The sequence below is a fragment of the Amblyomma maculatum genome, chromosome 3 (genome assembly GCF_055883805.1).
Source record: "Amblyomma maculatum isolate TAMU_Amacu chromosome 3, ASM5588380v1, whole genome shotgun sequence".
Lineage (NCBI taxonomy): Eukaryota > Metazoa > Arthropoda > Arachnida > Ixodida > Ixodidae > Amblyomma > Amblyomma maculatum.
In genome coordinates this window covers 93,623,411-93,637,279 of record NC_139346.1, presented here as the reverse complement: position 1 = coordinate 93,637,279, position 13,869 = coordinate 93,623,411, and the positions used below count along the sequence as shown (strand labels likewise).

The following is a 13,869-nucleotide window of genomic DNA, read 5'->3' as shown; positions in this document are numbered from 1 at the left end:
TTTCCCTTCCTTCCTTCCTGGCGGGGGCTTTGGAAACGCAGACAGCGGCTAAATATTTTCAACTCAGCAAAAGAAAAGCAACCAAGCACAATTCCAATAGTTGCGCTGAACTGGAAATCGCAGAGCTCAACTTGAGAATCTGGATTTAAAATGTGCCAACTGTGCATTCACAGTGTTCACCATACGTCACCAAAAAGTTTTCTGAGTAAACCACTTTGAACTGCCACAAGTTAGCACATTTGAGATTGCGTTTCAACATGTGTGAAACGAGGATCAGAAAAGAAAAAAAATTTCCAGCCAATTCTAGCAGTGCAGGAAGGCTGACAAGTGGTTTTGTGTAACCATAGTTAACTGCACGCAAGTAGCCTTGGTGTCACTGTTGTGCTTGCTACTGCTGTAGGCACCCAACCAAGCACGGACCGGAGAGAGCCTTACCTCCTTGAGCTGTTGCACCTGCTGCAACAGTTGTGCCTGCTGCGCCTGCAGCTGTGCCAGGTACCACTGCTGGTCCCGGCACTTGTGGAAGAAGGTAGGTGGTCGCACCTGAACATGCAGACACGCACGTGAAGACATACGCACTGAAGATGCAACACACCACACCCCGCAAACTCTCTTCGCACAAAGTACAAGGGTACTCCCAAGGAAGCAGTTCCCAGTGCCACATTCTCGGATACCGGACTCCGACGATACGCTCAGCACGTACTACCAACCATTTTTCAGTATGCAGATGACACAGCACTACTTATGTCCCATCGATCCTTTAAACAGGCCAGAGACTTGCTACAAGCAGATGTTTATAGTATAGTGCAGTGGTTTGCTTCGAACCAAATATATTTGAATAAAAGCAGAAGTATCCTGTTGTGCTTTAGAAACCCACACAAAAATGTGCCCGTGAGTGAAACAATTGTTCTGCATGATGCTGGGTGTAGTGAATGTCAATGTGAGCCTTTGCCATTCTCATCTACAGTAAAATACCTTGGCCTTTACTTCGATCAACATTTGTCATGGGCTACGCATATCCAACATGTTGTCAATCGTCTTCGAGCTGTTTCAGCCCAACTGTTCAAGCTAAGGTTCACATGCCCAATCAGGCACCATAAAATGGTTTTTAGAGCTTTGGGTGAATCTGTATTACAGTATGGTGTCACAGTGTATGGCTCTTGTTCGAATTTCAGAATTTTTCAGGTGAATAAACTGCTGTACCGAATTGCAAAGAATATTATGCATGTATGGGACTGTCCCAGAAAACTTAGATGAGAATGCTAAACTAATCAATGCAGAAATCTGTCCTCTATTAGATCTTTTTTCTTTAGTACTTATCACAAGAAATTTTTTTTCGAATAAATTCAAACTCCCTCAGGATAAACCTACAGTGTTTCGCAGGAATGAACATTTTAAACTACCAAGGGTGTACACTAATTACGGAAAAAGGTGTCGTCCCCATTCCGTTCCCTATCACTTTAATAGACTGCTGAAAGAAATTGTACAGTTGACGTCTCTTGCTCAAGTTAAGCGAGAAGCCCAAAAATGGTTGTTTACTAATTCTACACAGCATGCTACGTGAAAGTCTTTTTGCCATGTATGATGTACCTTTAGTTTATTATTGTTTATTTTGGCGTGGAGCACGCGCCCGTCGATTGCCGTGGCCCGCCCACAAGCGCTTCTGCGGGCACGAGAATGTAAATGTAATCTGTATTTATGAATAGAAATAAAATTGTGTGTGTGTGTGTGTGTGTGTGTGTGTGTGTGTGTGTGTGTGTGTGTGCGTGCGTGCGTGCGTGCGTGCGTGCGTGCGTGCGTGCGTGCATGCATGCATGCATGTATGTATGTATGTATGTATGTATGTATGTATGTATTCCCAAAGGATGCATTTAATTTTCATCCCTGCTAGGAAGTAATTTCATGCAAGAAATGAACACCAGTTCATAACTGCACCCAGAGCATGCTCCTGGAATGAGATCGTTTTTCTGCAGGGCATACATGTTGCACTTAATGAACAAGATTGGTTGGTTGGTTGGTTTGTGGGGTTTAACGTCCCAAAGCAACTCAGGCTATGAGAGACGCCGTAGTGGAGGACTCCGGAAATTTCGACCACCTGGGGTTCTTTAACGTGCACTGACATCGCACAGCACACGGGCGCCTTGCTTTTCGCCTCTATCGAAAAGATGCCGCCGAGGCCGGGATTCGATCCCGCGTCCTTGGGAACAGTAGTCGAGCGCCGTAACCACTGCGCCACCCCGGCGGGTTGAACAAGATTGTACTCAAGCAAAACATGAAGAACTTGTAATATGTTTACACTCATAAGCTACAACTATACTATGGGGCACACTCCAGTATAAACGCTTTGAGACCCTGACCACTGAAGTGCATTTAGCAAAAAATTAAAAAAAAAACTCTGGAGATGCTTAAGTAACCTTAAGAGTTGAAGCATTAGCACTGCCATAACAGTATGCATTGTTGCTAAGTAAGTGCCTTCACTACTTTCTAATGAGCACTACTAAGCAAATAGTGCCATTTATATTTATGTTGGTTTAAGGGGTTTAATGTATGAAAATGGCAGCCTATGAGGAATGCCGTAGTAGAGGACTCTGATTATTTGAGTTCTTTAACCCTTTACACATCATCATCATCATCATCATTTATTAACCCTTAAAGGTCCCGTTCGGGCCATTACACAAGGGGGGGGGGGGGGGGGGTACAGGGTTGTTCAGCAGTCATACATGATCATAAATATCAAAGTAATATAGAAGGATAGAAATATATATATATATATATATATAGAAAATAACAAGATAAGATAAAAACACAAAATAGAGACAGCAGGTAAAACAAGGTGAAAAAAGACAAGAGTAACTAATTCAGATAGAGTGGCAAAAATATAAAACAAATTCAAATAACAGCTATGGAAGTAAAACCGGCTGGTCAGTTTGCAGGGCTTGGTAGGTACAGGAAGATTATTTTTCATTGAGATAGTCGTTTAGGAGCTGTCTGAATCTAGAAGGATTAGCCTCAATGACAATGTATTATAAAGCTTATATGTTTCACATGAAAAAAGCTGATTCAAAATGGCGATAGAAACTTTTGATAACTAGAAAAAAATGGGTAAAATAGTGGCATCAAAAACTTTGTAAAAAGACACTGAATGTGGTAACCATTCACACATCAGTCTTTTAAATTTCTAAAGAAATAAAACTGCTTCAAGAAGTATAATGAGACAGCTGACTGATCAAAAGGGATAAAAATGTAAACTTTCCAAATTCGTTTTTTGCCGCCAAAGCTGTGCACGCTGAATTGTACGCCTATAAAAATTTTAGCATATATATAAAAATTATCAGCATATAAAAATTTGTTAGGCAGCATTTGGAATAAAAACATGTTATACAAGTGCACCATTGTTCGTCTGCCTTCATTTTAGGCTGATGAGAGATTGAATACCCTGCAGAGGAATGTCAGCAAGACTGCCACGAAGCAGTCAAAGCTGAATGGTTACAGGTTTCTGCATGCAGGTATATGAAAAGTGTAAGCCACTTCCTCTTCTTAATATTTAACAAGTATGCCACGTTTTCTTCGTTGTTTGTTCAGCTTGACCTGGTTACAACAACAATACTTCCATGGCACTTCAACACTGCTATAAGTGGAACACACGAGTGAAGCAGTCTAAGGAATGCATTGTTATCAAAAAGTGCTCTCTCTTAAGGCCACTGACACTGGCCACAACTCTTTCAAAGACATGAAAGGGACCACTCAAGCAGGCAGTTTCAACAGTTTGTCACTCTTCAATGATGCCAAATAGGTGTGTGTGTGAATTCTAACAAAGAGAGAGAAAACAAGACTTGCACAAACATCAAAGCTTTGTTATGAAAAAGCAAAGAAGCAAGTCACTATGATGGCTTTTCTACAATACGATTGATGTTTTGCAGCACGAAAGTTAAGCTGTACCTTGTAAATTGTGAGAAATAGTGACACCGAAACCATGACAACTACTTTGTAAATCAGTAGTACTTTTAGAGTGATGTCCAGTTACCACAACAAAAAGCACACAAAGAATGAAGGCAATAAGCATGTGTTCATGAGCTTTCAAGCTTTACTATGCTCCAATTCCAGTGCCATGGTGCAAGGAATTAACTTTTTTTTGTTGGTTTTGTAAGTATCTAGTACAAAAAAAAAAAAGAGCTTTGTGCCCTATTAACCAAATGGAGATGACTGTCAGGCGCTGAACAATTTGACACCACTAGACAAATGCAAAAACTGCACTGTAATGTGAAGAGCAGGGTAAGCACTGCAACATAATAGGGCTAATGCACAAATCGCTCACAAGCAACTCAACACGGAGAAAATGCTCACCTCAAAGCGCAGCAGCAGGGTATCCCCACTGAGGTAGCCTTCAGAAGCAAGGAGGTCGAGGCGGAAGAAACGGTTGTAGCCCCAGCACTCGCCCACCTCAAAGTCCGAGGCAAACTCTCGCACTATGTTCTTGCTTGGGTCGCCCCCCTGGTGACTCATCTCCACACGGTATTCGTACCTACGAGCAAGCCAGGGGACAAGTTGAGAACTGACTGACTTTCCTGTCACGGCTTCAAGTTTCAAGTGAACCTACTCAGCAACGACTAGGACACAAGCATCGCAGCTGAGGCACTCTTGTTGCAGTATACTAGCACTGAACTACAGCGCACATATCAGGAGATCAATGCAGATCAGGGCAACCCCACCGAATTGTTGTCTCTGTAAAAATTAATTATCTGGCCTTTCCAGGCTACATTAATGCATTTCCGGCAAGAAAGGCACATTTATTACCGAAAAAATCCAGTAATGAAATATTTGCACTAATGGAATCACACTGATGTCATCTACAAAAGGATAGGCTGCCACTATATAATGTACAGTCCTCAAAGCCCGCGCCAGAGAATTTGCTGCCGATGCACGCAACTTACTTGAGAGTTTGGTCAGTGATATATGTACACAACCAGAATTCCGTTTTTTGGTCTCTTCTAGCCTATAAAAGCTTCAAAATTAGAATGATGGGCATAAGGATATAGGGCGGCTTCAAACTCCCCTCCACTTCCTTTCAGACAGTTTCTTTTTTTTAATCCTCAGAAATATTTCTTAATTCCAAATCTGTGGAGCATAAAGAAGAAAAAGCAAAATACATGAAAATCACGGCAACAGAACCTGATTTCTAAATAAGTTTTTTTTTCTCGCCACAAATACTCAACACGATCTTACTGAAAAAAAAAAAAAAAAAAAATGCCAAACATAAATGTTTAAAAATTAAATAAAAAATTGCAATGGGAAGTTAAAACACTCAAAATGTTACGAATTTGCTTAAAACCTTGCCAATTAGATCTTATAGCAAATATTCCTGCACTAGACAACTTTTCTGACACTACATAAAAAATGCTATTTTCAGTATCCTTGATATAAATTTTTCAGTCAGACCAAAATATTTGCAACATATGATAAAGCAAAATAAACTAAAATGAATGTGTTTCTCGACATCATCACTCTCAAGAACACTACTGATAAAGGTGAAAAAATTGCAAGGACATAAAAGTAAATCCATTCGTTTATGACCATTTACTAATATGAAAATAGAAGAAAACGGTAATCAAGGCCCAATGCCAGTAAGCAGCGTGCTAATTAATTCTAGCATAAAAGGCATTCAAATACCAAACATGCTACAGTTTTAAACATACAGATGCCAAGAGAAATCTAGCAATGTATTTACACAACTGCAGAAAAGCATGATGCTAACAGACACTACAATTCGGCGTTGCTCGACTAATTTGTAGTCAATAATAAACTGACAAGGTCTGGAGTGCAGCTACTTCACCCACATGACGCAGCTACCGTGGATATGTTCATGCCAGTTTCACTGACACCACACAACACAAGAAGGACAGGATACACTATGGACTTGTGCAGGGACAAGGGAATCAAGGACACAGATTCTGCGCGAAGTGGGTCTAACCACAACAAGGGAAGAGGACTTTTCTAAATGGCTCACCGACAACGCTAAGAGCGGGAGCCTGCTCCGGTTCCTCACGGAAAACCATTTACATGAGTTTATATAATATGCCTTATGGCAAGTAGTTTGCATACAAAAAAAAAAAAAAAAAGAGATATGAAGTGAACACTTCCTATGAGCAATTATTAATTCTGGCCTTTTTTTCTGGTCCCTTGAAGGCCGAATTAACGAGAGTTTACCATATTCGGTAGTAATGTACCAGCTCATCCGGTTTCGTGCAGATCCTTTATGTACAAAATACTGGCATACAGAACCCGACCTTTGCAGGTCATAAGTTTGTTCGAAACTTTAAGCCCTCGAAGGAGCACAGCAGGGTTAGCAGAGCCTCTTCCAAACGCACACCCCTGAGAGAGCCGGGCGCCGGGCCGGGGGACGCTTGTACCCATTTTACCGGTGGGTGTCCGGCGGCGGATTTCGAACTGGCCACCTAGATTTTTCTGCAGGATATATACGCTTCTGTGCAATTCTAGTTTAATATTATTTGCAAATACACCATGTGAATCCTGCAGTAAACATGACAAACAATGTTTGCTATTTTTAATTTCCAATTTGCTGGGTTTTTTCAGTTTAGTCTTTTTTTCATTGATCAGAAATTCAATAGCATTCATATCGGATTCAAAAATTTCAATATTCGCACAACTTTAGTAAAAAGAACAAAAACATTTGCCAAAAAATATTCGCGCTAAATCAGCACCGTGGAGTGGCCTAAGTCAGGGTGGTTAAACGAGCGGCAAAGCACAACTCACTTGGATGTCTCTGGCAGGCCAGCTGTGAGTTCCAGAAAAACTGACAGGTAGTTTCCCCTCACAACGCCATTCCCATCCTGTGAAAAAATAAGAGGCTCAATCATCCTGTTGCCAGCGTTTAGGCAACACACAAGTCAGCATGTTTATCGCGAGAAAGCCAAGTAGCAAAAAAAAACTGAGTCAACGCCCTCCTGAACCATACTGCCTGAAGATGCTGAATTCCAACCCAAGAAGCACTGTTTCGCTGCTCATTAGTACGTAAAACCCAGAACACGATACCATGTCACCCCTAAAAAAATGTCATGTTCCTAAAACCAAGAATCCTCCCAGCCTTTACTTCGCAGTAGCTTCCAAACTGCAGTAACTCTGTTGACAGTGACAATGTATGATACATTGCCTTTGGTCAGCACTAGCGGGATATGAAGGCTTAACAACACAGCTTGGTGCTGGCCATGCCAGATGTAAAAGAGTATCCACCTTTTTCACAAAGCCACTCTGCACATGTGCGCCTCTTCCCTGGTTGAAAACGAACCCATGCGCAGTTCTTGGCCTCCGCAATCGGCGCAGCCAGAGCTGATCTCGGGGGCCATGCGCAGTCCATATTCATGACAGGCGTATGCGACAGATGGTGGTAGCTGTTAAGAACACACCATCGCCATTTCGCAGGCAGCTACACCTCCCGAGGATGTTTTCAACCAGTGGCAGACGAATTTTCAGCCACTCCCAGAGGGCGCCACATGCCGTGAAAGGCAGATTAGCTCCCATACTGCCTGCTACACATTTAGCCCTTTCAACTCCCTCACAAAGCATAAAAAAGGAGTCATGTAGCAACCTCCTGATTAAATAAGAAATGTGCTGCAATTCTCTCCTGGTTAACAAATGTATTTAAATTTTCTGCGAGAAGGAAACATTGATTCTTTTCCTTATCTCTTGTTCACCCAGAACAATCTTCTACTTTCCACCATTGTTAAAGATTTTAGTGTTGCTAGTGCTACAACCATTTGAGAAGATTTCTCCAGACTTTGGATCGGACTGAGGTTGTCGGTTGAGCCAGGTGCCATTATCAGAATGTTATCAAACTTCAGACAAAGCTTTAAATGCAGGAAGAAAGTTGTTATGAAGAAATGAGGAAAGTATCTCAGCAGCTTTATTTTTTTCTTAGCTTCCAAGTCAGTTAGTGCAAATAGTATCAAGCGTCAAGGTGCACAGCAGTGGTTTCCTAAAGGAAACACCCTCACCCTACCCTCCTGGGGTGCAAGCCACCAGCAATGCAACACATTAGTTATCCTGTGTGCTTTGTTTGTTATTCTTCTCTTATTCCTCTCCCTTCACATCTACCACTCCTACCACATAAGCTTGCTAATTGGAACAAACAAGCGACTCTGTTTTGGACACCTGTGGGTATGCTCGATTTTCAGTCTGACGTTCGATTTTCTTCGGGCAGTCCAGAAGTTCCGATCACCACTACAACTCCTGGAATGGAGCCCGTGTTGAGTTAGACTCAAAGCGCATTCAGAGTACTTTTCGTGTCCCTGCAGACGATATTGTGCGCTAAATAATGACACAACCTCCGTGGCTGGTCTCTAAGTTGCTGTAAGACATTTGAATCTTGCATCTTCACTTTCTTGTCTTGAATTTCACTACACATGAAAGTGTCCAGAGCCCCAAACAAGGATTGTTTATTCACATTGTCTAGATGTCCTTGACTTCTTTCTCGATCAGCACGCAGGCCTGAAAGCACTGCAAATGAAACGCTGTGCGCTGGTGCAACTAATGCTTGTCGTAAATGCTTTTGCAAAATCTTTCGAGCGCAGTGAATTGGGCGCTTGGAAGAACTTTGCAAGCTGCAATGGCCAGCAAACCCTGCTAAACTAAGTTCTGCAAAACATTTCACATTCAGGTAAATCACACTTCGTTCGTGGAAAGCACTGATTTATTCACGCCTCTGTTATCTATCTTTAGTATTACACACACGCCAAAAGATAATGTGAATGTGGCGTCACAGCGAAAGAAATGCATCGTGGTGACTGATGGTTGGCATTGTCTGTTAAAAGCGACCGAGGGAGGGAACTTGTATGGTCATGTGACCGTCACGCTGCTTTCTGTTAGAGCGGAAGCCGAGACCTGTCAGCAAAGTAGTCCAGGACTGGAAATTCGAATATACGCTGTGCGTGCTTCGTAATGAGTGCCGCATGCAGAGAGTGGCGTTCAGCTATGCAACACTTCTAGCCAGTCAAACTTCAGGGCTCACAGCTTCAAACGCTTCAAAAAGTAAAGAGGGAATACTATTGCACATGGGCCACTGCAAGTAGCAAAAACAACAAAGTCCCCAGATCTCTTTTCCTTATACCGCACCCTCAACCAAACTTACCAGCCCTCACTCTAAGGTTCTCCAGGTCACATGCACCATGTCACATGAAAGCAGGCCACACATATTTAGGCACACCAATTTCCTAGGCCCACACAACTCACATTTTCATCAAATTTCTGAGATGCAATGCTAAGTCAACGATCTATAAAATTTTACTTACATCACGAGTTGGCAATATGATAGCATTGGAAGCTGCTGCTGCCTTTACATAGAGTTTTGTGTCAAGCTCTCATGAATGTCTTAGACCCCTAAATGTATCTCTGAACATAACCAGACATTTCTTCAACTCATCTAGCTGGTGGTTAGATGATTCCCTGAAGGTGTGAAGAAGTGGCCGCATAGGCACAAAGAAGATATCCTGAAAGGTGTAGTTTACGCTTTCGGTCAGGTGATGCTACTCCCAGTCAAGTGATATCACATGCAGACAGGCGATGCCACTTCCCTCTGGCTAATGGGGTTATACGCAGTCAGATGATGTCACTGCCCTCTGGCCAATGGCAACACTTACAGTCAGGTGACGTCGCCAGTCAATCACTGAATTTTATGTCGGGTAATTTTTTTTTTTTTCCCTATCAAGAGTTTTAATTCTAAAGCATTAATAATGTTATTAACCACCAAAAAAAGTTCCTCTATGAGCCCTTCAAGGGCAGACGGCGGGCACCCACCGGGTACACCTTGAGCCGCCACGTGAGCCCCGATGTGGTCAGGGGCCGGCTGTAGACGGGGTCAGCACGCTGCTGCAGGGCAGAGAAGTTGCGCAGCAGGAAGGCGCTCGACTCGTAGGGGGGCACCATCTCCGAGGGGAACTCCTGACCCCCCCCTGGCAGCAGCAGCAGTGGAGGAGAGCACGGGGGCTGCCGCTGCAGCAGCTCCCCCAGCCGACGCACAATCTCGGGCGATCGCGCTATCAGTTCTGAGCGTGAGCACGAGCTCAGCTGTGCCTCGGCCGCCTGCAGAAGCTGCTCCAGCTGCTCTGTCTCCTGGGTTAGCGCATTCTTCTGCGCTGCTCACGAGAATTGGTGGTGGGGGAGAAGACAAATAGACAACAAACAATGGTTTCAGCACTCTTCCTAAACATGGTTTCACAATTTTATTATTTTTTTTAGGACAGATGGTTCGCAATTTTAATTCCCCCTGCATAAACAACCATCAAATTTTTCTAAGTGCTTGGTGCCTTACAAGCAAAGTGTAAACTTGTGTCAATAGCTGCACACACTTTGCACCCATCAGCACATGAACAGAGACCGATCAACAGGAATTGCCCTGATAAGACCAGCAGCCCCAGTGGTGCCACCCCAAACATGAAAAGCACAGTAGCCGAGTGAAGCGACCAATAGACACCCACCGACGAGGGAGAGCAGGCGTCCCTTGAGCTGAGCATCCAGGCGGGCAATCATGTGCTCGACAGCATTGCGAATCTCGTGCACCCGCAGGTCCTTGGCCTGGCGGACAGCCTCCACCGAGCGCTCCACCTGGGCCACCAGGCCCAGCAGGTGCACCAGGCGCCGCCGCAGGGCACCCACCTGCTCCCGCACGGCTGCCACCTGTTGTGCATGCACCTCCTCCAGGGGCTTGAAGACATGCCCACAGTGCTGCAAAATGAGTCGGGATTCATTGTTTCTGCAGGACGCCACAAACAAATTGCATCTGTACATAGCACACTGATTATTTTTCCCTGATTGTTCTTCCTAGTTCCTTCCACTTCCTGACGGGACCCATTGAGGGCCTCAACAGATCCAAGGAATGCTGCCTTCGATAACTCCAACTGGGTCTTTCCTAAATCTCGCCATACGTGGACCCGACATTTACGGGTAGGTGCAAATTCCGCCGGCAGTATGCTGACCTATAAAAAGAGGTGTGGGCCTGCCAACTAGATAGGGCTGGGAGGCGTCCCTGTCCAGATCGAACCTGGAGGCCCAGCGGGCACTGGTCCAGAGAGCTCAAGCAACGGTGACAGTCAACGATGTCTCGGAATAGTGACTGCCACCCAGTGTCAACACCACTCCCACTTCCCTCTCCCAAATCATTTCAGTGTCTCAATAATGTTTTCTCCCTGTAATTATTGGCCTCTAGAGCTGGAAACAGTTTGAACAACCTGGCACCTTTAAATACCGCTATGACTGCACCTACATGTTTATCCATGCAGAGAAAGCTCAGCAAAAGGTGGAGGTTTAGTTTCAATAGCCTGCAGTTGCTCCAAAAATGCAAAAAGAATGCTTAGTTTTGCAGTTTGCCCCTTTTCAAAACATGGCTGAAACCGTCGCAAGTCAAACCCAAAAACTCATCTTCAAACAGCATGGCCTTGTAATTACTCATTGCCTCAGCAACTGGGATCACTGCACTCAAAACTGCTAATGAAAGTACTCTTGTTTGGTTCGGTTTGCGGGGTTTAACGTTCCAAAGTGACTCAGGCTATGAAAGATGCCACAGTGGAGGGCTCCAGAAATTTCGACCACCTGGGGCTCTTTAATGTGCACTGACATCGCATAGCCCGCAGGCACCTTGCTTTTTGCCTCCACTGAAAAACGGCCATTGCAGCCGGGATTCAATCCCACATCCTTGGGCACAGAAGTCAAGCGCTGTAACCACTGCACCACCACAGCAGGGCTAATGCAAATGAAAGTACGGCTCATTTCCCTCCAAATTTGTCACATGTACTCACTTCCCTGCCTTGGAAACATACCGTTCCCCCCCACAGGGCACACTGGTGGCAAATGCAGAGGCGGCAGTTCCAGCAGTAGACGCTGAGCTTCTCGCCCTTGTGGTGCTGGCAGCGCTCCTGGTCACGCCCGCCACCTGGCTCAGGAGACCCCGGCTTGGCCTCCCCACTGGTGCCAGCAGTGGCAGCGGCTGAGCTCAGCTGCAGGGTGTCCAGCTGCTGCGTCACCTCCTCTACCCAGCGACAGTTGACCAGCTCATGCAGGTGCAACGATGCTCGGCAGTGTGGACACTGAGATCGTTGCTCTGTCAGCCAGCGCTGCACAGGTGCAAATCACAGGGCTGTCAGCACCACATGAGACTTAAAAAAACAAAACAAAACAAAAAAAAGAGTTGCAAGAAAAACAGAAAACTTTTCAGTTTGGATAACTCAATTTCTACTCTGCTGAGGTGCACACTGATCTTTTACTCTCCAATTGCTGTTCGCAACAGGTATAATAACTTGCCATCTTTAATTGATCTCCACTCCTTCAAATATAAGGTAGGTATCATTAATTTTGTACTACTGTGTTCCAGTATTGACATGAGAGTGTTAATACCTCTAAGCTGAAAAAAAGAAAACTGTCTGTAAGCGTTAGCGACTGAACCGTTTGAAGCCTGGCAGTGTTGAAAAATCATGAGCATGCCTCTGTCAGGCGGTAATAGGGAAGTAACAAACGCCAACACCACTGCAACCCCAGTTTAAAACCTCACCGCCTCGGAATGTTACACGCATACCTCTGGCAGGTGGCTAGGCCAGGAATTGATAGATCGGAGATGCTATGGTGCACCTTCATTAATGTTTCTTTTGCTCATGGAAGTCGCAAGACAGGTGACTGGTTGGCGAGTTGTGTGACTTCATGAGATCAGATGGCATGGTGGGATTGGAAGGATCTACCAACTCGGGCCCCTGCTTTCATATGGCGAGATAAAAATTTAGCACACAAAACCCTTGCCTCCCCCCCCACCCCCCTTGTTTAAAGCCTCGCCTCAAAAAAATCAAGAGCATACATCCCATATAGTCTAGGGTCATTTAAAAGAAAACTGCGACTGCATAATAAATTATTCAGAAACAAGCGTTAACACCTCTGTCATTCGTTTGCATATGCAGTAACATAATCACGTGAGGATGCTATATAAAAATAATATTCTCACATACATGCCCCATGAATCACATTGATTGCCTGTGAATATATGAATACTTATTTTGCTCTGAGCCTAAGTGGCTGACCCGGTACTCAGAATGCATGCACAAGCGAAAAGTATAGCAGTCGGCTAGGATTTTAGTGTTGGTACTGGTGGTTAATTAATGAAAACAACAGCGTGTGTGAGCCCTGAATATTTTTTAATGCCTTCCATCAAGCAAGGCCACTAAAAGTAAACTAAAATGCAGATGATGCTACCAGCCTGGTGCATCTTGATGAGCACTTTTATTTTCCAGAATTTAATGAACAGCTGCAGGCTTCAGCAAATGCATCATGGACTGCAGTTGTCCAACAAAGCCATATTTAAGTAAGTCGGCATGTAAAAGGCACACACAAACCTCTCTATGAAAGCCATCTCTTGCATCCAAACTGCACTAGCCATTATTCCAAGCAAGTTTTAGAACGGCCATGGGAAAACCTATACTATATGCATCAATTGAGCCTTCTTTTTCTAACCTCAAAAATGCATCACACAAGTATACAGCACAGTATTTTATCCTTTATTACAAGCGTTGGCAGTGATGTGCCACGTGCTCATAAACGGGTATTGCCGTAACCTCTAGAACTGCTCTGCACAGCTGCCTGCCTTCCCCATTCGTGGTACTCACTCGGATGCAGGCATAACAGCAAAGCTTGGAGCAGTGGGGGCAGAGGTGGGCATCCCGCAGCCGCTCCATGCAGATGAAGCAGCGGAACACCTCCGCCAAGCTCTGCACACAACACATGCATGGAGCAGCGGCAGCTGCATGCAACAGCGCAAAAATAACAAGTGCCCACTATTACGCTGGGGCAAGCCCAGCCGCACCCCTGCAGACCAGCTATTCA

At 44.5% G+C, this 13,869-nt stretch overlaps 1 protein-coding gene across 3 annotated transcripts in view; it reads right to left on the bottom strand.

Moving 5' to 3' along the window:
• Positions 1-13,869, bottom strand: part of LOC146195334 (uncharacterized) — a 51,304-nt gene that overhangs the window by 20,002 nt on the left and 17,433 nt on the right. For all 3 annotated transcript variants that reach the window (XM_084597779.1, XM_084597778.1, XM_084597780.1), the window contains 7 exons: positions 13,653-13,754; positions 11,826-12,119; positions 10,488-10,734; positions 9,808-10,145; positions 6,772-6,848; positions 4,345-4,522; positions 436-543 (listed from right to left, as the gene is read on the bottom strand). In XM_084597779.1, the coding sequence (XP_084453905.1) occupies positions 436-543; positions 4,345-4,522; positions 6,772-6,848; positions 9,808-10,145; positions 10,488-10,734; positions 11,826-12,119; positions 13,653-13,754 (1,344 nt within the window). The remainder of the gene's footprint in view (positions 1-435; positions 544-4,344; positions 4,523-6,771; positions 6,849-9,807; positions 10,146-10,487; positions 10,735-11,825; positions 12,120-13,652; positions 13,755-13,869) is intronic.